Raw genomic sequence first — 23741 nt, 5'->3', positions numbered from 1 at the left:
CGCTTATATATCGAGACGCAAACGCAACTCGTGGGCTCGTGGCAAGCAAGAGCCTCGTGCACTGCAGCGACGGCGACGCACGCCACGCACGACTCGAGTGATCTGATCGATCGCTCGCTCGCCGGATCGGAGGATGGCCACTTGGTTGCTGCTCTGCTGCCTCATCGCCTCGTCGTTGGCTGCCGCCGCCGCCGCCGCCGGCGACGGGGGCAACCAGGTGTACATCGTGTACATGGGTGCCGTGCCGCAGCGCGCCTCCCCGAACCTCCTCCAGGAGAGCCACCTGCGCCTCGTCAGCACGGTGCTCAAGAGGTCGGTCGGTCCGTACGTCGTCACAGTCTCGTCTCCACAGGAATATTGCGTTCCTACCTCTATTCTGAACCTACGTATGTAGATAAACGCACACGTACGCGCACATCGTTCGACGATCCCCGTACCCTATTGTCTCGTGAGTCCCTCCAGCCAAACATCCTTCAACGTGGTGTCGTCTCGTACCATCGTGTCCCGTCCCGTCCCATCCCGTCTCAAGAACTAAACACATGCTTAATTCACTTCTCATCATCATGGGTACGATGCTAACGGGTTTCTGACAACTTGTACGCATCACGTGCGCTAAGGTTTAGGGTCCCCGGGAGGGGCTTCTTGGGGTTATTCTGGGATTAGAAGGATGAGGGTGGGGGTGGCAGGCTTGACCGCGGATGATGGCGAGAGCAGGGTGGCGGAGGAACGTTGAGGGGCGAGGGGCAATTACAAAGTAATTAGTACAGTGAATTGCATATTATCCAAAATTTAGCTTGTTCATTTTGCGTACGTGGTTTCCTTCATCGATCAGGGGACGGAGGGCGGGCAGCGTGGTGGTGCGGCAGTACAAGCACGGCTTCTCCGGGTTCGCGGCGCGGCTCTCCGAGGTCGAGGCCGCCGCGCTCCGCCGGAAGCCCGGCGTCGTCTCCGTGTTCGCCGACCCCGTGTACCACCTCCACACCACCAGGTCATGGGACTTCCTCCAGCAGGCGGCCGTCAAGATCGACGCCGCCGCCCGTCGTCGTGGAGCCCACAAGCCCGCCGCCGCCGCCGCCGACCCCTCGTCGTCGTCCCCGGACACCATCATCGGGCTCCTCGACTCCGGCATCTGGCCGGAGTCGCCCAGCTTCAACGACGCCGGATTCGGGCCCGTGCCCGGCCGCTGGAAGGGCGTCTGCATGGCCGGGGACGACTTCAACTCCTCCAACTGCAACAGGAAGCTGATCGGAGCGAGGTACTACAACGAGAGCGACGTGAGGGGCCCTTCCCAGAGCGGCGGGGGCTCGCCGCGGGACGACGTCGGCCACGGCACGCACACGTCGTCCACGGCGGCGGGGAACGCGGTCGCCGGCGCCTCGTACTACGGCCTCGCCGCCGGGACCGCCAAGGGCGGCTCCGCGTCGTCGAGGGTCGCCATGTACCGCGTCTGCTCGGAGGAGGGGTGCTCGGGGTCGGCCATCCTCGCCGGGTTCGACGACGCCGTCGCCGACGGCGTCGACGTGCTCTCCGTCTCCCTCGGCGCGTCCCCTTACTTCCGCCCGGACTTCACGTCGGACCCCATCGCCATCGGCTCGTTCCACGCCGTGGCGAAAGGGGTCACCGTCGTGTGCTCCGCCGGAAACTCCGGGCCGGCCGCCGCCACCGTCGTGAACGCGGCGCCGTGGATCCTCACGGTCGCCGCCACCACCATCGACCGCGACTTCGAGTCCGACGTCGTGCTGGGTGGGAACAGCAGCGCGGTCAGAGTACGTGAAGCTGCTGCTATCATTTCTCAGTCTCATCAACCTCAGATCATATATGCATATATATAATTATATATAAATTCATAAATATGTATGTAGGGTGGAGCCATAAACTTCTCGAACTTGGATAAATCCCCCAAGTATCCATTGATCGATGGAGCAGCAGCAAAGGAGAGCTCAGTTTCTGATGCTGAGTCAGCTAGGTATGTGTACATGTTGATCAAAATCCTGAACATTAACAGCTCTCTGCAAAGCTTTGTGACGCCATGATCATCCTCCTGTAGCCACTGTGAGCCCGGCACGCTGGACAGCGGCAAGGTCCAAGGGAAGATCGTGCTGTGCAACCACTCGGAGGGCGACACGTCGAAGGTGGTGAAGGCGGACGAGCTGCAGAGCGCCGGGGCGGTGGGGGCCATCTTCGTTAACGACGCCGAGAGGTCGGTGGCCACCACCTACCTCGACTTCCCGGTGACCGAGGTCACCTCCGCCGCCGCCGCGGCCATCCACAAGTACATCGCCTCCGCCAGGTAGGTAGCCAGTGCACCGATGGTCTCATCTAGTAATCTCCAAAAGCGAAGAAAGACACCTCACTTATGCCCAAACCCTCTTCCGATCCGTAACGAAATTGAAGCCAACCGGTGGCCACGATCACGCCGACGGCCACCGTGACGGAGTACAAGCCGGCGCCCGTGGTGGCCTACTTCTCGTCGCGGGGCCCGTCGGCGCAGACCGGGAACGTGCTCAAGCCGGACGTCGCGGCTCCGGGGGTCAACATCCTGGCGTCGTGGATCCCGACGTCGTCGTCGTCGCTCCCGGCGGGTCAGAAGGCGGCCTCGCAGTTCAAGCTCGTCTCCGGGACGTCCATGGCGTGCCCCCACGTCGCCGGCGCCGCCGCCACCGTCAAGGCGTGGAACCCCACGTGGAGCCCCGCCGCGATCCGGTCGGCCATCATGACCACAGGTAACAACAATCTTCATCTCCGAACCTGAAATTCTGAAATGGCCGTCAACGAAGAACAGAGTCTCATGTATGCCCGATCGATCCGCCGGCGGCACAGCGACCCAGCTGAACAACGACCGTGCTCCGATGACGACGGACTCCGGGTCGCCGGCGACGCCGTACGACTACGGCGCCGGGCAGGTGCACCCGACGGCGGCGCTGGACCCGGGGGTGGTGTACGAGGCCGGGGAAGACGACTACCTCCACTTCCTCTGCAACTACGGCTACGACGCGCCCAAGATCAAGCTCATCGCCGCCTCCCTCCCCGACGGGTTCGCCTGCGCGGCCAACGCCAGCGCGGCGCTCATCTCCGACCTCAACTACCCGTCGATTGCCGTGTCGGGGCTCGGCGGCAAGGGTGGCAGCCGGACGGTGACCCGCGCCGTCACCAACGTCGGCGCGCAGGAGGCCGCCACCTACACCGTCGCCGTCAGCGCGCCGGCCGGCCTCAACGTCAAGGTCACCCCGACCAAGCTCGAGTTCACGAAGAGCGCGAAGAAGCTGGCCTTCCAGGTGACCTTCTCCGCCGGGCACGACGCGGCGGCCAAGAAGGGCGCCATGTCTGGCTCCATTACATGGTCGGATGGAAAGCACTTGGTTCGCAGCCCGTTTGTGGTGACCAGCTGAAACACCATGGCGCAGCGTGACGTCGACCGGACGCACTCAGCCACTCAAGCCCAAACAAGGCAGTAGGATCAAGCAATGCTGCCATCGATATAAATGATATGATGTTGACAACAACTAGTAATAGTGGCAACTATCAAAGATTCTGAAACTGGTCAGTCTCAGACATGATACCATGGTTAAGCATGTGAATGAGCAGGGCCGTCCTATAGTGAAAGCTAAGCCAGCAGTACTTTGTAACACAGAAGCAACTTGCAGAGTACCACAAATGAACAATCGATGTAGACAATGTTTCAAAACCCACAGATCCAATCCATCAGCAAGCCAACTCAGACTGCAAAGCCATCTTACCTTTTCTATAACCAGAACAGGACTACACTTTTACTATTCAATAGTCGGATTTAACCACTCTCCAATGAGTTGTTGTGCATACAACCAAGTATAATGCGGATGGTCAAAAAATACATAAGCAGAATGCTGCTCATAATAAACTAACCTAGAACATGGATGATACTATGAGAGCTATATTTTGGGGCTGCCTTCTGCCACATATTACATCCACCGCAATCAGCTTCCGAATGCCTAATCCGATGATATCCATAGCATCGTCAACCAAGATAAATCAAGTTTCCTTAAGCAGGGATGAAAGAAAACATTAAGTGCTGTTAGTTTAGTCCTCATCAGAATCACCAAATGTGATCTTCGTGGCTTTAGGAGCATCAGCTGTGATTTCCTTGAAGTGGGAGCCATATAATTTGGATTCCTGCAAAAGAATGATAGCAGACAAACTCAAGGTCATTTATCATAAATCACCCTCATGCAAACTACTTTAATGTTCATTCTGTTCTCATGTCGTGAGTTGGGCCTTAAATAACAAAGAACCGAATAGTATTCTCAGGATTTAAAAGTTTTCCTACACAATTTTTTTGCGCTTTAAGCCAATACTAGAGTTAGAAAAAGAGACTTTATTTTGACTGACTGAAAGTGTTTGGATATAAGAAAGCATTTAGTTCGAAACCATTAGAAACTATTAACTCTTTTGGAGTTTTGGAAACTCAAACTAGTACTCAAGTCATCACCAATAACCTAGTACTCCACCCCACACGGTTTGTTTAAGCTGTACTGTGGAAGTGGCTAGGTGGCTCAAATTGAAAAAGGTCAATCACTCCCTCCTGACTCCCAGGCCCTCAGAACCAGAAATTGGCCACATGCATTGCCACCTCTTTGGCTCTTTCTAGTATGTTTTCATGTCCAGAAAAGATGGAAGCAAAGGAAAAATATGTTTGCTACATATAATATCACAAAACTGTAGTTTCTATACACCATGATTGTTGGAAACTCAGCCCTCGTGTCATTTCAGACAAAATATACCAGGATTTTGCATGATGGATCAAGTACTTAATTACTTCATTAATATATGTAGCTGACATATTGATGGGCAAAAACTTGAAATGTATAGCAAAACTGATTATGTACAGTTCAGCATTTTTTTCACATCAAAGAACATGGCTCAATCTTAAATTCTTTTTCGAGATTTGTTTACTTATACGCTTGAATTTCATAGGATTTATAGCACTTCATAGAGCTTGATGTCTCCTGCCATTTTTCTGCATCTATAAATGCCACTTACTGGGTAAAGCTATTTGCCATGACAGAAAACTAGATCAGTTGTGTACTCCATGTCAAAACATGTAGGATCTGGATTCAATGTCTGTCCATCGAGAATATCAACACAATGTCTGTCCATTGAGAATATCAATAGTGTAGTTATTGCAATGTGTCCACCCCCTAACCCTAGTTAAATGCTTTGAAGGATCAATATGATTGTATCATTTATTTAGTAATGGCCACTTCACATTGATTTTTTTCTTGGAACTAATACTTCCTTGGTTAGTATGCTACGGACAAATCAAAGTGGTTTCTTGAGAATGTACTCAATGAGTATGTGTATTTTCAAATGTATTTCTTTCTGTACTGACATTGCTAGATATCCATACCTAAACAATCAGACATGGACTAATATGGACTGTGAACAAAAGATAACTTAAGATAACTTCAAATGATAAATCCAAGCTAAGTACAAACCTTTTTCTTGACATGTGTGCCAAATTTCATGAGGGCTTGAGGAACAACCTGACCAGCCTCCCGCAAAACATTCACGAGTTCACCAGCAAGCCCCTGTAAATGCAATTAAATTAACATAACCTCAAGTCCTCAACAACTGATGTCATTAAGTGCAAAAAGGGTATGATCGAGTACCTTGTTCTCTTGAGTGAAAAAGGTATGTGCAACACCTTTCTTGCCAGCACGACCAGTCCTTCCTATCCTATGGACGTAATCCTCAGTTGTCAAAGGATAACTATAATTAATGACAACTTCAACATCAGGAATATCAAGTCCACGTGAAGCAACATCTGTAGCGATCTGCATGTATTACAAAATAATGAGCACACAAATGGAACAAACCATATGTTGTTCGAAACAGAAACAAATAAGAGATGGTTTGACAGAATGATGTCAAATGCAAGATAATTGGTCTTATACTGAAAAACCGTACATCAAAGAAAAATCAGAAAACTACAAACATTACACACTGGTTTCAGACAGCCACATATTTAGAAGAATTTGCACTCTTGCAAAATGTTTTCATTAACCTCAGATTCAACTCGTGTCACAGGGAAAAAAATATAAAATGGTCTTACTATATGAGCAACATCATAACTCGCATGGGTGCTGGCACTGTGTTGATATACAGAGGTTTCTAATTTTCCAATAGGTACACAAATTATAAATTCGATTCACAACTTATGCTATATTTCTTGGATGTTTTGAATCACTGATCAGAACACCTAGATTTCATTAACAATTATCTCTAAACAGTAAAGATCCACGAGTAGCATAACTTATTGATATCCAGAAGGAGCCCTTTAGCTGCTCTAATTTTTCTATAAATTCACAGTGCAACATGAAGTCATGAAACCCATTAGTACTTCAAAGCACTCCTACCTAGCATGGTTCTCCACTAGCAAGATTTGCCTTGCCCAACCTTGCCTAGCAATGCTGGAGTCTGGTGGGCAAGGTTGAGCAAAGAAACCAAAAATGCCCCAGATATGAAGGTCCAGATCATAAATTAAAACAGCAAACCATGTATAAAAAGCAAAGTCACACATATCAACAATTGGACTATCAGGCCTTAATCAAGTATACTAAAGTGATTGAAAAAGCACACCATTAAAGGGCATTTGCCTTCTTTAAATAAAGACAAAGCTTTTGTTCTATCATGCTGAGCCTTGTCTCCATGGACTGAAACAGCCTTCCATCCCCTTCAGAAGAACATATATAATTAGAAATATGGAGAGATATTGTGCATTGTGCAGAGATTAAATTGAAAGATAGAAACAAATATGCTACCTTCTCTGAAGCATTGTTTCCACTCGTGCAGCTTCTTTCTTGTACAGCACAAAAACCAAAACCCTGTTGCTGTTGCATAGAACAAGTAAACTTCCTTAGATGAGTTTTAAATATAAGGCTCCAAAGATAAAAGATCATCACTAAACTGTTTATTCGCAAAAAGAATGTTTCTGGGAGGGTGGTAATAAATCACTAATAATGCAAATATTGGTAGAGTAAGAAAACAAAATATCGCATATGAGGAATGCTGTAATTGGACATGCAAACAAGGAAAAGAAACGTCATCGATAGCATTGCTCTGACATGTTAGATGCAGTACATGGAAAAAATGAGGTGGCTTAAAAGGAACATATCAGGATTCAGGACATTGATTGTACTATGTTAGTTAGGAGAACAGTACCATTTACAGTAAGTGTACGTGTTACGCTATGCTGGTGGCTATAATCAACCGAGTGTGTTCCTCGAAATACCACAGTACGTGTAGCTATGCTGGTGGCTATAATCAAATCACCAAGTGTGTTCCTCACTTCCTCGCAAGTGAGCCATTGGTGTGGTTCAAGTAGGACCAACATATTAGATCAAGTAAGCTTTTGTAAAACACTAGGTTAATAATACCTACAGTTGTGTGCCCACCCAAAACTGAAGCTTTTTGTAACTTACACTTTTCTAATAGTAGTTCTAGTCCTCTTGAAATTCTTCGAAACTTTTATTTAAGTTTGTTCCAAAATGCTAGATTTTTTCATAACTTACACCTTTCTACAGTAGTTATGGTCCTCTTGAAATACTCTTTCCTCGGAACTTTTATTTAGTTTTGTTTGAATAGAAACAAATCTTGGAACCTGACCTACCCTAGAGTTTCAAGCAGACCGCCAATTTCTCCATTTGTAACAAAATTGTATCCAATCATATGATCTATTACCAACCCTGATGCTGTGGCCAGCAGAATCAGTGCCTTAAGGGAATGAAACATATGTAGACAGATACAGCAGCAAGTGAAACCTGACTAATACATACCTTTGCGCTTGATGGTATTTGTCAAGCAAGGCAAGTAATCTTGAATCTCGGGATCTATCATCCAATACTTCAACAATTTGCATCACATCATGGTTAGCTGCAAGATCTTCTGATCCAATAACAACCTGCAGTGAGAAAGAACAGACTGTCAACCCCAAGCAATCAGGTACTTTGAAAGCAAAAAAAAAAACATACAAAAAAGCATAACCTTTATTGGATTTGGATCCATAAACTCTTGGGCTAGCTTGTGGACAGCAAGAGGCCAAGTTGCACTAAACATAACCATCTGACGTACTGCATGAGAAATAGCATCATTATGCTATGCATCATACAAAAAACAGGCTTGAGGTCGAGGATGCAGCAGAAAAGGCATAAAAAGGATAAATTTACATGAACAACGCAAACAAAATAAGAGTGTTTTGGTTCTACGAGCTAGCCTTGCCTTGCCTTGTCTGCACAGAAACCGGAGCTAAGAGCAAGTTAGGTTTGCTTGCCTTGCTGCCTTGGGGCCTGCGCAAGCAAGCTATTTCTTGCCGAGGAAAGCGAGCCGGATTTGCTCCGCCACCGGCAAGGCAAAGCTTGCCTGGCAAAGCAAGGCCAGGTAAGGCTAGCGCTGCAACCAAGCGTGCCCTAAAAGCTACTGCTCAAATAACTATGATAACAGCACTCCTATGTAACATGCCACAAAAGCCAAGTTGCTCAGGTTGCATTACATAGCATCATCAATAAGTTTTCTACTTTGTAGTAAGCACACAGTGACCAAAAAAAATGTGACACCTGTACTTGCCAGCTTTACAATCCAGAAAATCTGAATTTCTTTTGTTGTTTATTTTATATTCTGAAATGGGCTTTGTTGTTGAAATTCTATTCTGACCTAATCTCCTGGCTATCAACTTATTGGCAGAATTGTTGATAATCTGAAATATTTTGCATACAGCAATAGCAGAACAAGAAGACCAGCAGTACCGTGGACGGTCGCGTATCCTGTCGTCTAGCCCAAACCTAACACCCCCCCCCCCCCGCCACACACACACACACAAACAAACACACACCCCACCACCACAAGCAAAAACTGACACATGCATAGGTAGAGGGAAGCGTAAGTAATGGATACAAACCAGATGATGTTTGGCTCAAAATCGCCCTGACTTCAGGTTCAAAACCCAAATCCAGCATTCTATCTGCTTCATCTAGAACCTATGCAGGAAAAATCTGTGTTAAAGGACATCTATCACACCATACAAGACCAAAAGCAACAGAACGAAAACAATAATTAATCATTAAAGCACAACCATGAAAGTATAAGCACAGCTGTAGTCCCAAGAAACATTTGAGGTTAGTGATTGATCCCTGAAATATGCTAATCCATTTCACTATTTTTTATCTTAACCACAGGTTCTTAGACCTAATCATGTGGTCATCAGATCCCTGAACGAAGAGGGATAAGGTAAGGACGATTGGGGATGCAATCACTGTGGGAAATGACATATTCAACTAATTTGTTACTAAGTATGTGAATTATATTGGTGATTTCCTTGAGATTAAAATGAAGCACCAAATGACACTAAGAGTGTGTACCAGGCTACACAGTTAGACAAAACAGAAAGAAAAAGGATAGGGTAAGGAAGATTCAGAGGGAAATGCCATATTCAACAAATCTGTTACTATTTATGTGAACTATCGGGTCATTTCCTTGAGATTTAAAACGAAGCACCAAATGACACTAAGAGTGTATACCATGCAACACTGTTAGCTGAAACCAATGCCATACCTAGGTAACAGGCAATTCAATTATTATTCTAATATATTATTAGCACCAACGGAGCATGTTTATTTACAAATAGTTGAATACATTTAGATTAGACATGAAAATGGTACTTGTAGAGTTGTCTCAGAAACAGAAAGTACTCTCATAATGTTTTTTCACTACCCAGTTCCCAGGGCTTCTGGGTTCAAGATGTCATTGGACCATTTCTTCCATCAATTTAGCATTACGCCTAGTTGTAAACATACAATACTATGGAACTACTTTTAACTAGAAAACTAGTAACATGGCTTTCATACAGCCAATCCACATAGTTTGACTTTTAGGATTCAAATAAAAAGGAAACAAAGACATAGTGATCGAAGTTGCAACTAGGTGATCCTGTTGATGTCTAAAACACCATGTGTTTGTACAGAAGAGAATATATATAATATCCACACCATAATTCATAGACAACAAGAATAGCACAACTGACTTACCACAAATGAAACCTCATTAAGCTTACAAACACCCATTTCAATAAGGTCTTTCATACGTCCAGGAGTTCCTATGACTATATCCTGAAAGCACAAAACCACCCAAGAAAATGAATAAAGGGTTAGGCAACATGGATTTTTGCATAAAAGTAACTGTGGAATACTGAAAAGACCAAGGCACAGTTGCATGTCTTATAAAATAAACAAGCATTTCTAATTTTTCAATAAGTGGAGTCGGTGGGGGAAAATTGTATCACACTAGTGATTGGTTATACAGTGATATCAGAAGTTCCCGAATGTAATCAATTTCAGTAATTATGTGAACAATGGCTGAGCAAAAACTGAAAGCAGAGTTCTCTTACCACTCCTGATTTAAGGGCAGCTATTTGGGGTCCCTTTGAAGTTCCACCATAAAGGCAAACTGAATTTATCCCACATGGTGTACCAGCCTCACTAAGTACATCTGCAATCTGGCACAATACAGAAATGTGTAAATCATCCTTTGCATGTTAATATTCAGCCATATTGTTTCTTTCAGACCCCCACCAAGCCTACAAATTAATATGTTAAGTTTTTCTACTATCCCACTAACCAAAAAGGATATGATACGCATTTGTAGATAAAGGTAAAAGCATTTGCCACTCTTATCCAAGATTTTTTTTTTCTATGTACACTAGAAGTTTTTTGGAGAAATTGAAAAGGCAGCATATCCATTAGATTCAGGCTACAAACTGCAACGAGAAGCAGAAGCTCAAAAAACAACTGGATATGAATGTAAATAATGATTATTACAGAAAAAAATTACCAAATAAGAAAAAACTCAAAGACTCATCATTTCAATAAATTTGAAGCTTGAATAACGATACAACTTCTTGGGTAAGACAATGCAGAAGTATGTATGTCAACTGAACCTAAAGTAACTTATTTAACGCCACAGAAATCAACCAGCAAATTTTTACCTAAAATTTGCATACCCTGTTCGAGTACATAATTAAGAAGGAAAGTTGTGGATCGCATTCACTTGGTTACGGGTTACCTGCTGAGCGAGCTCTCTCGTCGGCGACAGCACGAGGCACCGCGGCACAGCCTTCTTCCCTGTTTTCCCCCCTACCTTCTGCCTGATATGCATAAGCGCCGGCACACCAAAGGCAATCGTCTTCCCTGGCTCCCGAATGACGCAAAGCAACAAGTTCATCAGAAATTTGGAAAGGAATAACCAAATGGAAAGGAATAACCTCTTCTAATTCACTTCTAATCCAAAATAACATGAAGTGTACTAGTGTTTGCTTTTCTTCGTTTTGTAACCTATACAAACTAAATCATTTTGACACTTGGAACTGTAGTCTGCACACATGGGTTCTTCCCTAATGGCCTCGTGCTAAGAGCCTAAGCATTTCTTTTTTGGCATAGCAGTACTCAATTTTGAGACCAAATGAACATTTTGGGTGCACACCTAGGTGTCTATTTTGTTAGCTTTAGTAATATGTAGTACGGTGGACATTGGGCTGTCCTAGTTTGAAGTTCAAGATCATACGTAATATTCAGTGCCTTGTACACCTTTTTTATGCATTTCAGAAGTTATGCATTTGTCTTCTTCCTGGTTCTAATCAGCACAGGATCATATAGTACAGCGAACATGTTACCAACTAGTGTTGAACTTCATCTGCTGCATATGTTTCATGATTGCAATTCACAAGACGCACATTTTTTTATAACAATAGAAGCAACTAGTGTTGAACGTTTTTGATGTACCGGATCCAGTGGCGGCGATGCCTATGAAGTCGCGGCCGTCGAGGAGGAACGGCCAAGCGTGCGCCTGGATGGGCGACGGCCGCGCGAACTCCTTGCAGCAGTCGAGCACCTGGGACGGCAGCTCGGCGGCGGAGAACGACCGCAGCGGCGCGTACTTGGTGTCCTCGGAGCCCTTCCCGGTCACGGCCACGGCCTTCTCGGCGCCGTTCTCCGCCTCCCCTCCTCCTCCGCCGGGTCCATCCTCCGCCCGCTTCTTCTTCTTGCCGCTCTTCGCGACCTCCTCAACCGCCGCCGCCGCCGCCGCCTCGGCCTCGGCCTCGGCCTCGGCCGCGAGCTTCCGCTTCTTGTCCTTCTTGCTCTTCTTCTCCTTTTTGCTGCTCCTGGGTAATTCGGCCTCCGCTTGATCGGCGGAAAGCTTGCGGCCCATGGCGGCGGTGGGGGAGGTGGCGGTTGTGAGGGGCGGCGGCCGGCGGGAAAGTGTGGAAGGCGAGGACGGCGGGAAGGGGGACGGGAAGGTTAGTTTCTAGGGTTTTAGAGGGGAGCCGAGGCACGGGTCGGTGGATCTTGGCCGTCCATGTCACGATCCTGTAATTTCGTAGCCGAAGCCCCCAGGTGCCCAAGCACCAGCAAATATCTTCCTCCATTCGATTTTATCCTGACCACGTGTTCGGTTTTTTTATAACGTCACTTAAGACCTGCTTATTCGTAAGTCATTTTTTATCATCAGATTCAAATTAAATTGGTTAGATCAACTTTTAAAACATTTTAATAAGCCTGCAATGTTCTTTCTTGAACGAAAATTTGTTTTTCTTGACGTGGAATATAATTTGACTGACAGATATACAAAACATAAGTCTCCTGCTATTGGACTTTTTTTATATTCGGGTTACAATCTTACACAAATAAGAAGCTTTAAAACCATGCCTTAAAAATATAAATTTGAATCTCATATTTGGGCCGTTGGAAGTTGAAACTTAAAGGCTTTTACATTCTAAATTTCTAATAAATAAGTTGATAGATGAAAAATGAAAGGAGTGAGTAATATGTTAAAAACTGATTTTGCATCTTTTAGTAAAATGATAGATGAAAAAATAAGTGATGTTGAAAAACTATTTTTGCATCTTTTTTGCCATTTTTTCTTTAAAAAAAGGTATTGTGGCGGAACCGCCCAACTTAGACTGGTTTAAATGCGCCTAATCGCTGTCGGAACAGCAATTATTCGAAACGCACTTAAAACAGTATAAGTCCGGTCGTCCGTCGAGTGTCCCTAAGACTCCTCGAACGATCCACGTCACGTCTCATAGCCATACAACAGGATTGTTTCCACGATGGGAAAGCATCAACAAATATTACATTTTTACATACATACATGAGGTACGAGTTATTATAGAACATAGTTTGAAATAAACTTAACAGTGCAGGTCAGAGAGAGATTCTAGGATTTAAACATAAACTGGTTTAGGTGGGAGATGAGCATTTAAGTTTCCTTCTGAGGGTATTGCGAAACTCTAACAATACCCTAAGTTTTCGAGGCTTCCTCCTCGGCGGACTCCTGCGGTGCCTCTGAAAAAAGCTACAAGGGATAACCCTGAGTACGGGGTACTCAGCAAGGCTTACCCGACTAACCAATATAATAGCTTTTTCTGGAACTACATGATGGCTTTTTGGTGTACTGGCTGACACACTTTTTGCCAAAGAGCTTACTAAAAGTGCGTCCTTAGCTTTATCTTTTATTCCAATTATGTTATTACCTAACCATTCTAAATGATGACAAAAATGAATATTTTGCAAGCAAACAAGGCATTAAGTTATACACCAAATCATTAGTGGAAAGATATTGCATTCATGAAATTATACTACGATACTCAAGCGTGATCAAGTGCATTCATAACCGAGAATTGCGGCGATCCGGATCAAAATTACATCCTGCAGGAGAGTACTCTGATCACCAGTTACGTATGATTAGTAAACCCAAGGATTGGGAATAAGACTACCCGGACCCAGGGACGCACCCCCACATGGGACCCCACGTCTGGCCTGATCTCCATGTGAGTTTCAGGCTACGCCCCTGCCAATCTCCAGCACGTCAAGCACGGGTACGAAATATTCCCGATTAGAGAGTTTACTAACCTACCGGGCTTTACTGGTCCCATACCCAGTAAGTAATCAGGTGTCATTCACTTGATCAAAGGTTAAGACAACGATCGGGCCTTAACCAAATTAATCTAGCAGACAGAACTGCATCCTTAGCTTCTGTTCGCCTTTCAACTTCCAAGTTATCCTTCCATGATTAGCATGTATGACCCAACATTTTTCCTTAATGTTCGGTAAACAAGTTACTTAGGTAACTAAGCATTTCTAGACTTGGGTTACTTACTAAATATTTGAACAAGTGGCAAAGATGTCCTTAAAACAAGGTACGATAATGCACAAAAATAGGTTTCAATCAACTCCTAGACTTAAGTGCATTTATATAGAAAATAACCGATAATTGAACACATGAAATAATAATTCCAAAATAATTAGGTATAATGCACCGGGGCTTGCCTTGTTCTATAAAAATGTTAGCACTGCTCGATGGATTGGCTTCGCAGGGGATCAACTCAACAATTTCTTCAAACTCCGGAGATCCTTCTAATAATTCCAAGAAATCCTCTTCCGGTGCTTCGGTGTCTATGATAAAGCATATGCATGGGTTAGTGATGCAACTTTTTGAATACAAGACTATACAACTTTCCTTCATGGTAAAGTTGCAAGCCAACAAGTGACTGTATAATTTACCATGATAAAGTTGCAAGCCAACACACAAAAACCCAAAAGATTAACCCACCATTTTTATTTCCTTTACTAACCTTACCTTTTCTTTTATTTTTAGAAAATGTTATAATTATTTTCTAGTCTTGAAACCTAATTTCCTATAAGTTAACAATAATTTGTGATTATGAAAATGTTATTCCATATTTTATGCATTTAACAATGATTAAGTATTTATTTAAATACCTTAAAGAAAAGGCATTAAACAAATACTTAAATTTTTATTATTTTTCCTAGGGCATAAAAATTTTAATGCATAAACGAAAACAAAACAATCCTAACAAAATTGGTTTCACTAATTTTGGACACCCCTAGAAATTTGTGTGATTTAAAAGGTGATATTCGGATTTAATCTATTATTCTATAAAGAAAATCTAAATTTTTCCCCAAAAACTCCCGGCCTACTTTTGTCACGCACCCTCTTCCTACCCCCTCTCTCTTGCACTGGGCCTGCAGCTCGGACCCACCTCTTCTCCTATTCCTTCTACCCGTCGGCCCTTTTCTCCTCTGCGGGGCTCACTGGGCCGTTTTCTTCTCCTCTCCTCCTTTCCTTTTCTTGATTCGGCCCAACGACCCAACTCCTTCCTTTCTTTCTTTCGCGCAGCTTCCGGCCTGCCCAACCGGCCCACGGCCTGCTGGACCCTACAGGCCCCCGGCCTCTTTCCTTTATCGACCGCCCGCACCGGCACTTGGGCCTACTGGACTCCCGGTCCACCTAACACCACGGCCGCCCTTCTTCCTTCCCCTGTTCTTCTGACGCGCGGGCCCACCAACGCCAACTCCTTCTTCTTTCTCGCGCCAAAACCCGAGCGCGGTAGGGGGCGGCGCGGCTCGCTGGCCGGTGCCCCACCGGCGACGGGGCTAGGTCGGGGAAGCATCCCCATGCCCTAGCGCACCTGTGCGCGGCGGTAGCTCCCCGGGAGGTGGCCAGAGCCATCCTCTCCACGGCGGCGGGCGGCGAGGCTAACGGCCGGCCGTGGCCAAGCACGGCAGCGGCGCAACTCGCCCTTTCGACTACCTCTAAAGCTTCCTAGTACCCCAAGAACTTACCTACGACTGACCACAAGTAAAGAAAACAACGGCAAGATAAAGCTCACCGTGAGCAGGAGGTGCGGCGGTGGCGGACGGAAACGACGGGAGCTGCGTTGTGGTGGAGGAATTTTGCTCGGCGGCGGCGGCTTGACAGAGGATTCACGGGCGGCGGTAAAAGGTGACACGTAAACACGGCGGCGGGAGCGGTAGTTATTCGAAGTTTCACCGTGCGCATGGATGGCACCGTGGCCTAGCCATAGACTTGCGTGGTGAAGCGGTGGCCCTAGGTGTCGAGCTGGACAGCGAGCAAGGACGCCGGCGGCGACACGTCCTGCCCTTTCTGATTTCCTTTCCCCCTTTTCTTTCTTTCATCAGAATGTTCAGACCTTCCCCGCGGCCGATTTTCAATCCGACAGTCCACAAACCTCTTAAGCAAAGTTGGAGATAATCTCAAGCTCTTCAAATTTTATTTTGGCTCTTGCTCGAGATAATCATCCAAATGTGGTCAATTTTGAATTTCTTTCCCTCAGTTAACTGAATCCTTTTGAACACCTTATTCAGTTCGACAGTCACCTGATCATGGTCATTTGCCCATCTTTGGAATTATTTTCAGTGGCCCAAATCCATTCTCCTTAAGCCAATCATTAACCATTCATGTTCTATAACCATCAGGGGTTCCATTTTACTCATAAACACCTATACCTTTTACACTACATCCTTCTGAATTTTGCTCCAAACTTAGCTATTTATCACTGTTTTCAGACTTAAGAAAAATGGCAGTTTCAGTGACTCAGCCGAAAATGGCAAAGTACCAACTTTAAATCCTAAATTAAATTTGTTTTCTTTATGGTTCCTGATCAACAACACCCTAGTATACTTGTCCAAAGTCTATACTTCAATACTGTATAGTTGCCTTGGTCGAAAATTTGGCAGAAATCAATTTCCAAAATGGATACTTGTACTGTTTTATGAAAATTCCATTTTCGGACAGTGAACAATACACTCTTGTTTTGATTTTTCCTTTGCCTTCCTTGAGATGTTTAGGACTAGGTTTTGTCTCCAATCTTGATTCCCCAAAGTTCTAAACACTCTCAAGCTTCCATTTCATATTTTTGCCAAATTTTTCTGAATTTAGAATTCAAAATTCAAATTTCGGTCAAATTTGACTCGAATTTGACTTTTAGCCAATTTCTTCTCTTTTTCCCCATAATTTGCCTTTAACTTTTCTTAACCATCTTTGATGGTTGAACGTGACAGGTATGCACCCACATGAAATCCAGATTTATCTTGTGATCTTGTCCTCCTCATTAGAACATATTTTCCATTTCATATTACCTCACTTTATATCCTAACCATTAGCGAGCGGAGGAAAACTGAAGCCTCGTGGCATTTGGCACCGTAAATAATGATCGTGTGACATACATGAAGGATTCATATACGGTAAATACATTGGTATCCGTAAATCATGAACTAATTAGGTTTAATAGATTTGTCTCGCGAATTAGACTTTATTTGTGCAATGAATTAGACTCTATCTGTGCAATGAATTTTGTAAATAGTCTATATTTAATACTTCTAATTAGTATCAAACATCCGATGTGACGGGTAAGTGTAACCAAACACCCCGACGTCACGACGATGACTAGCGGTAGTCATGCAGTCCGAAAACACAGGTGGCTATTAATTCATCTGGGCATATCACGCCACTGTTTGAGCATTGCGCTGCGAAGGAGACGTTTCGAGAGTAACATGGATGGAGTGATTATATGCGTCATTATTTTAATTAATCACGGTATCCAATTTCGATTTTGTTGGTCTTATTTGCTCATTCTAGTGTAAAAAAAAATGCGTCCGCATCGTGTTCTTTGGCCGCTGTCTGAAGCGTGCTCCTCAACCTATCCAGCTTCTTTTACTCTATTTGCTTGGCCTAGACTTGTCGCTGAAATTGAAAATTGTGAGGCAAGTTACTCGTGGCACGTAAATAATTGGGACATGACAAGGCAAGGCATCGCCGTGCATGTTGTACACACTTGCAGATTTTATTTCATTTATTTGTTGGCTGTGGAAGCTTAGAATAAAGAAGCCGGTGGCAGCGCTGCATGTGTGAGATCTGTGGTGGTGAGCTGGTGGGAGCGTGGGCTGCGGCGCGGCGCCCGGCCCGCGCTGTGCGGGGACAAGGAGACGAACCACGTGGTGCTTTGTTTACTTCTGAGCGCAACAACCAACAACGCCACAGTATATCCAGCCAGTGGGTACGAATGTGCGATGCGACGGACAGGCAATGCGCTAGCTGCTGCCTGCATGCAGTATCGGATCGGATCGGATCGGAAGGGATGCGATATGGTGAGATGGGATGAGAGCATGATATGAGAATCGGCGAGGCGATTTGGTTCCGGTAGGCGAGGAGAAGATTATTTCGACACGCAGCTCCATCGGCTCCCCCCATCGCTGGAGCCTGGAGGATATAGGATAGCAGCAGGCAATAACGGAGATTAATTAAAATCCGCACGGCAGGAACTGAAGGCGCCTATAAATGCATCCCCCCCGGCCCACGGCGCAGCCAGGGGGGGAAACAAAACCGAAGCGAGCTGAGCACCTGTCGCCACTCTTGGTGCTCGTTCCATCTCCGGCGGGCTGCTCCGTCCTCCGCACGCCGCCGACGATGGAGTCCCCCATCCTCGCCGCCGCCTCGGTCGCCAGCAGCAGGGCCGCCACCACTGTCTTGTCGCCGCCGCTCTCGTCGTCCTCTCGGCCCGCCGTCCTCCGCACCACCGACGCCGCCGCGCGCGTCGTCCGCTGCCGCAGCGCCGCCGCCACCAAGCAGGTGCTTTGCCGGACCACCAACCATATCCCTCTTCAGTTCCTCCCTCGTAGTAGTCCCCTCTCGTCTCGGACGGACGGAGTGCTCGATCTGCCCCCCCCCCCCCCCCCCCCCCCCTCTCTCTCCTGTCTTCTGTCTTCTCTGCAGGGTGTTGACCCGAGACGCCACCTTACTACGACAATACAATGAGCGTGCTTATAAGATATAGAAATGCACATTTTTATTTTAAATAAAACATAAAAAATACGGAATGAGAACGGTAACAATGTTTCTTTGGTAATGTCTCTATCTGTAGCGTGCTTTTATTTATTTATTTGATCGATGCATGGCACGTGCAGGGCTCGCCGGCGGCGGCGCTGCTGCTGGCGCTGGACGACGCCGAGATGTTCAACTCTGCGGAGGTGGTGCAGTGGGAGAGCGGCAAGTCCGTCAACGCCATCGCCGCCGCGCAGGGCATCCGGGTCCGTCGCCGCTGCCGCCCGAGCTACCCGTCCGAGGGCGTCGGCGCCGACAGGGCCGTCCCTCGGGACGTCCTCGAGCAGGTCGTCTGGGACAAGGAGGTCGAGGTCTCGCAGCGGAAGGCCCGGGCGCCGCTCCACAGGGTGGCCGAGTCCGCGCAGCGCGCGCCACCGCCCAGGGACTTCGCCGCGGCCCTCGGCGCCGCGCGCCGCCGCAACGGAGGGCTCCCCGCGCTCGTCGCCGAGGTCAAGAAGGCGTCGCCCACCAGGGGACTCCTCAGGGACCACTTCAACCCGGTTAGTTGTACTCAGAGGATGAGACTTCTTTCTTGGATTTGGATATAGCTGCTGGGCGCAACATTGTGCCCTGCAGCTTGCTTGCCATCTCTGAATCGAAGATTGACAGTGTGTGTGTGAGTGACCAATGCGATTCTGCAAAATTCTTGACAGGTCGAGATCGCGCAAGCTTACGAGAAGAACGGCGCGGCCTGCTTGAGCATCCTGACTGACGAGAAGCACTTCCTGGTAAGGCATTTGCTTCTTGTTCTTCAACTGATGAAATTTCTTTGTTACAGCTCTGACATTTTCTGACCCTGTGCATATACGTTCCTCTAGGGGAGCTTTGAGAATCTGGAGACCATACGCAATTCTGGTGTGAATGTAAGTCGATGCAAACATGCTTGCATTGTCTCAAGAATTGAAATATTTTCTTCTGTCTCTCTTGACTTTGACTTAATTTGCCTTTGTGGATATGGTTGTTGTGCCCATGCAGTGCCCTCTTCTCTGCAAGGATTTTATCATTGACATCTGGCAAATCTACTATGCGCGTTCGAAAGGTGCCGATGCGATTCTCCTGATTGCCGCCGTGCTGCCGGACCTTGACATCAAGTACATGCTTCGTGTTTGCAGGAGTCTCGGCATGACAGCTCTTGTTGAGGTTAGTGGTCACAAGCTTCGTATCTGTGGGGTATCCTTGTAAACTAACTTCTTTTAAGCTTTTATATATATATATATATGGTTTCAGACAACAATGTAGTCAATTTACTAGAATTGATATGTCCATTCTTGTATGTCGTAATTTACTATAAATCGATTGTACTACTAGTTCTTTCCTGTCATAGTAAATTCTACCATACTACTGTTGCAAAACAGTCTAGCTTGATTATTGAATTTTCTAACACGCAAATTTTTATTATTGAAATGTTAGCTTACATACATAAGTGTAATTCACCATCTCATACAAGTTGTAATTCACCACTCCTTTTGCCGTACTAAAGGAGTTAACCTTTTCTTTTGAGAAATTACTAAACATAAATTGTATTTTAGGTTCATGATGTGAGGGAGTTGGATCGCGTACTGAAGATAGATGGTGTTCAACTTATTGGCATCAACAATCGCAGTCTAGGTATGTCTCCGTCAGTGCTTGCATAACAAAAGTTACATCGAGCTAAATTTGTTTGTGGGTGCAGCTATCCCCTGTCGATCCGGTAAGCTGAAATTTTATTTATGTTGCAGGGACATTTGAAGTCGACACTACGAACACAAACATGTTGTTAGAGAAACGTGGTGACATCATTACGAACAAGAAAATAATGGTAGGTTGGTCTGGCTTTTCATATAAAAAAACTTTGTAATCCCAGCTTGACATAACAGTTGTTTCAATGGATAATTTTTTTTCCAGTCATTGTTGTGATGCTGTCATTGTTGATACAAAATCTAGAAAGTGATCCACTAATCACAACAGAAAGTTACATAAAAAATCCATGATCCTAATCGCAACAGAATTTTTTTTTATCTCAATACCTTATTTTACCATGCCATTTAATTTGTTCCTGATGCCAACATTGTACTAGATACGGGAACCAGAATAAAGTGGGACAACTGCATTTTATCCACTTCTTGTGCATTGACTTGCAGTATTGTTGATTTGGCCATTCAAAAGAAAACCAGTTCACTGGATAGTTTCTTCCTACTAGCACTTAGCATGTGTTGTCTAATTCCAAAATAGAAATTTCTCAAAATGGGCTTATAAATATTAAATTTCAATGAACGTGTTTCTACAGGTTGTGAGCGAGTCCGGGTTGTTTACGCCAGATGACGTAGCATATGTTCAGAATGCTGGTGTTTCAGCTGTAAGTTTTCTAAGACATCCAGTTTTGCTACAAAATTATAGTTTAATGTAAAAATGATTTTCATATTTGAACATATGAATACTGTTTATAACTTTTTGATGAGAACCGAATGCATTTGGTGTTTTTCCACATAAAGGCCTTCATTTTATTCATTTGTTAGTACAAATAATTCTATTCAGGCAACTAATACGTTTGAAAAGCATTGTTTTTTTTCCTTTAAAGCATAGACTGGATTAACTTTGTCATAGCAATACCGAGCATATACTTTGATCTTAATCAGAGAAAAAATCTTTTCTTTTTTTTTAACCTAGGGGCTAGGGTGATATATACAGACATTGATTTGTTGTTACTCATGTTGTCAGGTTTTGGTAGGAGAATCCCTACTGACGCAGGAAGATCCTGGCCGAGCAATCGCTGGGCTGTTTGGGAAGGAGCTCTTACACTAATCTTGTTCCCTTGTGCTCTAGCTAATTGTTGTATGTAGCAATTCATCAATCATTGGCTGAGAAGTGAAGGCTTCCAAGCGTAAAGATTGCACAAGAGTAACCATGAACAAGCGCATCACTACTATTTTGTGCAGTGCATGTATTGGAATATCAGTGCAGATTGCGTATGACGAATTTTCGTTTTAGTGATGCCATGCCATAGGATTTCTTTATCGTTTGTTGAAGGCAGATTGCTGGCACAGCAGACAGCATATGCAATATTCCAAAAAATTGAAATATTAAATTGAGAGAAATTTCCAAACATTTAAAACTTTTGTTTGAATTGTGTGCTCATTTCATAATTGTAATCAAATTCCACTCGCTTATCTAAATTCCCTATTAATGCAATCCCAGACTATTTCAAAACTTGTGTGGTTTGATTTGGTTCTTTTTGGATTTTATTTGGATCTCAAATACGAGTGTGTTGGAATTTTGAATCCAATTCAACATTCAGACTAAAAATAAAAACAAACCTAAACTAACAAATCTAACCTATTTAACCCAAGGCCGGCCCGTAACCCAACCGGCCTGGCCCGCCTAACCTTCCCGAAACAGCCTAGCAGGCCGGCCTGCGAAACCAGCCCACCGCTGCCAGCCACCACACCCCCCCACCCTCTCTTCCTCTCCCGCTGCCCCTCACCTCTCGCCGCCTACCTCTCTCTCCTGCCTACTCTACTCCGCGCCGCACGCCTCGCTGGCAGTCGCGCCGCGCACCCGTGACCTTCTGGAGCCTTCCGCGAGGGGGAAATCCCCGTCGTGCCCCTTAGCTCCCGCCGGCCGCACCCCAAACCCTAGCGTCCGGGCGTTGGATGGCCGCCACACCACCCTCGAGCGCGGACGCTGAGGATGGATGGCTGTGCGTGCTCGCACCCGTGCCATAGCCGTAGCCTCGGCCGAGGGCTATAAATATCCTCGATCGGGAGGCCTCACCCATCCACACGGGGTCTCCCCGTGCCACCGCCGCCAGTTGAGAGAAGAGGAGGAAGGAAGAGGAGAGGAGAAGAGAAGAGAAGAGGAAAGAAGAGAGAAAGAGGAGGAGGTCGCGCCGGAGCAGCTGACGCGCCACACTGGGAAGGAAGAGCTGGAGCTGCCTTGTCACCGCCCGAGGAGCAGTCCCCGCTGCCGTTGCCAAGGAAGTCGCCGCCGTTCCGCGAGCCTTCACCACGCCAACGTCCCTCTTCTCCCCCGCTTCACCATGAGCGTCGCCGCCCTTTTTCTCTTCCTCTCTCTCCTTGGCGCCTCTGGCCGGCCCACGCAGCGCCGCACCTTGCCTCGCTACGGCCAAAGGCTCTGCCTGTGACCGGGCCGCAGCCACGCCGCGCTGCGACATCGCGCCGTGTCGCAATGTCGTGGGCGCGGTCACTGCCGCCCTTCGCCGCGACGTCGCGTCGCCGCCGCTCGCCGCGCCGCAGCCAATCGCACACCGGATCCCAACTAACCCGGTGCGGCCATGCGTGCGCCATGTGGCAGCGCCACGTCGAATAGGATGGCCACGTGGCGCTGCCATGTAGAATAGGATGGCCACGTGGCTACCACGTGGTCAGTCACGTGGCGCTGACGTGTCAAAGGGCCGGACTAACAAACAAAGGGGCCCACAGACCAGTGGGGCCTAGTTGACCGCTGACCGGTCAACGTTGACCATCAACGGGTCAACGTTGGCCATTGACCGGGCAATGCTGACGTCAGCCGACACGTGGCACCCTCCCGTGCTACCACATGGTGCAACCAGAAGCTGACACGTGTCACCCTAATTAATATTTTTTCCGAAATTAATTAAATAATTAAATAAATGCTTTAATCTTTAAAAATTCATAACTAATTCATTAAATTTTGAAAAATATGAAATGAGTTGCATTTAATTCGTAAAATCGAGACCGTGCTGTTTGTAGCTAGTTTGATGTTATTTGGATCTTCTAAATTTAGCTTTCTTGGAGTTTTTGCCTAGATGTAATGGTGATTAATTTATATTGCACTGTACCTCATTCTGTTCAGACCCGAGCTACGACTCGTAAGACTCTCAAGACCCCGACTACACCAAGGAGGATCCCAATGACTATGGACAAGGTGTCATGTCACTCCCAATCATATATATCCTATGCATGCTTAGTTGCTAGCGCTTTATTTATGACGCTTGGATGATGATTGATTGCATAGCCTATGTTTCTAACTATGCCTTGATAATTGTTTATCCTATT

At 46.0% G+C, this 23741-nt stretch overlaps 3 protein-coding genes across 3 annotated transcripts; 2 read left to right on the top strand and 1 right to left on the bottom strand.

The window, feature by feature from the left end:
* The first annotated feature begins 16 nt into the window (after positions 1-16).
* On the top strand, positions 17-3608 carry LOC117845756 (CO(2)-response secreted protease). The gene is made up of 6 exons (XM_034726821.2): positions 17-312; positions 833-1766; positions 1863-1966; positions 2048-2290; positions 2395-2723; positions 2821-3608. The coding sequence occupies exons 1-6, from the start codon at positions 134-136 to the stop codon at positions 3387-3389; spliced, it is 2358 nt and encodes a 785-aa protein (XP_034582712.1). The 5' UTR covers positions 17-133; the 3' UTR covers positions 3390-3608.
* Positions 3609-3718: 110 nt separating this feature from the next.
* Positions 3719-12324, bottom strand: LOC117845757 (DEAD-box ATP-dependent RNA helicase 5). The gene is made up of 12 exons (XM_034726822.2): positions 11805-12324; positions 11089-11213; positions 10415-10522; positions 10056-10136; positions 8930-9008; positions 8020-8105; positions 7812-7936; positions 6798-6866; positions 6616-6709; positions 5646-5810; positions 5472-5564; positions 3719-4149 (listed from the first exon to the last, which is right to left on the bottom strand). The coding sequence occupies exons 1-12, from the start codon at positions 12229-12231 to the stop codon at positions 4057-4059; spliced, it is 1545 nt and encodes a 514-aa protein (XP_034582713.1). The 5' UTR covers positions 12232-12324; the 3' UTR covers positions 3719-4056.
* Positions 12325-18000: 5676 nt separating this feature from the next.
* On the top strand, positions 18001-21808 carry LOC117842275 (uncharacterized). Its single transcript, XM_034722665.2, has 9 exons — positions 18001-18474; positions 18810-19226; positions 19380-19454; positions 19545-19589; positions 19702-19866; positions 20256-20334; positions 20445-20524; positions 20993-21061; positions 21424-21808. Exons 1-9 carry the CDS (start codon positions 18184-18186, stop codon positions 21505-21507), a joined length of 1305 nt encoding a protein of 434 aa, XP_034578556.1. The 5' UTR covers positions 18001-18183; the 3' UTR covers positions 21508-21808.
* Positions 21809-23741: the final 1933 nt, after the last annotated feature.

Source organism: Setaria viridis, chromosome 2 (genome assembly GCF_005286985.2).
Source record: "Setaria viridis chromosome 2, Setaria_viridis_v4.0, whole genome shotgun sequence".
Taxonomy (NCBI): Eukaryota; Viridiplantae; Streptophyta; class Magnoliopsida; order Poales; family Poaceae; genus Setaria; species Setaria viridis.
The sequence above is the reverse complement of the archived record's forward strand: the minus strand, read 5'-3'. Positions and strand labels throughout refer to the sequence as shown.

Coding starts and splice junctions, on each gene's coding strand:
- LOC117845757 (XM_034726822.2), bottom strand. CDS start 12,231: ATGGGCCGCAAGCTTTCCGCCGATCAAGCGGAGGCCGAATTACCCAGG. Junction 5,565..5,645: donor TTTTCACTCAAGAGAACAAG/GTACTCGATCAT, acceptor TTGCATTTACAG/GGGCTTGCTGGTGAACTCGT. Junction 4,150..5,471: donor GCACACATGTCAAGAAAAAG/GTTTGTACTTAG, acceptor ATTCTTTTGCAG/GAATCCAAATTATATGGCTC.
- LOC117845756 (XM_034726821.2), top strand. CDS start 134: ATGGCCACTTGGTTGCTGCTCTGCTGCCTCATCGCCTCGTCGTTGGCT. Junction 2,291..2,394: donor AAGTACATCGCCTCCGCCAG/GTAGGTAGCCAG, acceptor ACGAAATTGAAG/CCAACCGGTGGCCACGATCA. Junction 2,724..2,820: donor GTCGGCCATCATGACCACAG/GTAACAACAATC, acceptor CCGGCGGCACAG/CGACCCAGCTGAACAACGAC.
- LOC117842275 (XM_034722665.2), top strand. CDS start 18,184: ATGCATCCCCCCCGGCCCACGGCGCAGCCAGGGGGGGAAACAAAACCG. Junction 18,475..18,809: donor GCGCCGCCGCCACCAAGCAG/GTGCTTTGCCGG, acceptor TGGCACGTGCAG/GGCTCGCCGGCGGCGGCGCT. Junction 19,590..19,701: donor TACGCAATTCTGGTGTGAAT/GTAAGTCGATGC, acceptor GTGCCCATGCAG/TGCCCTCTTCTCTGCAAGGA.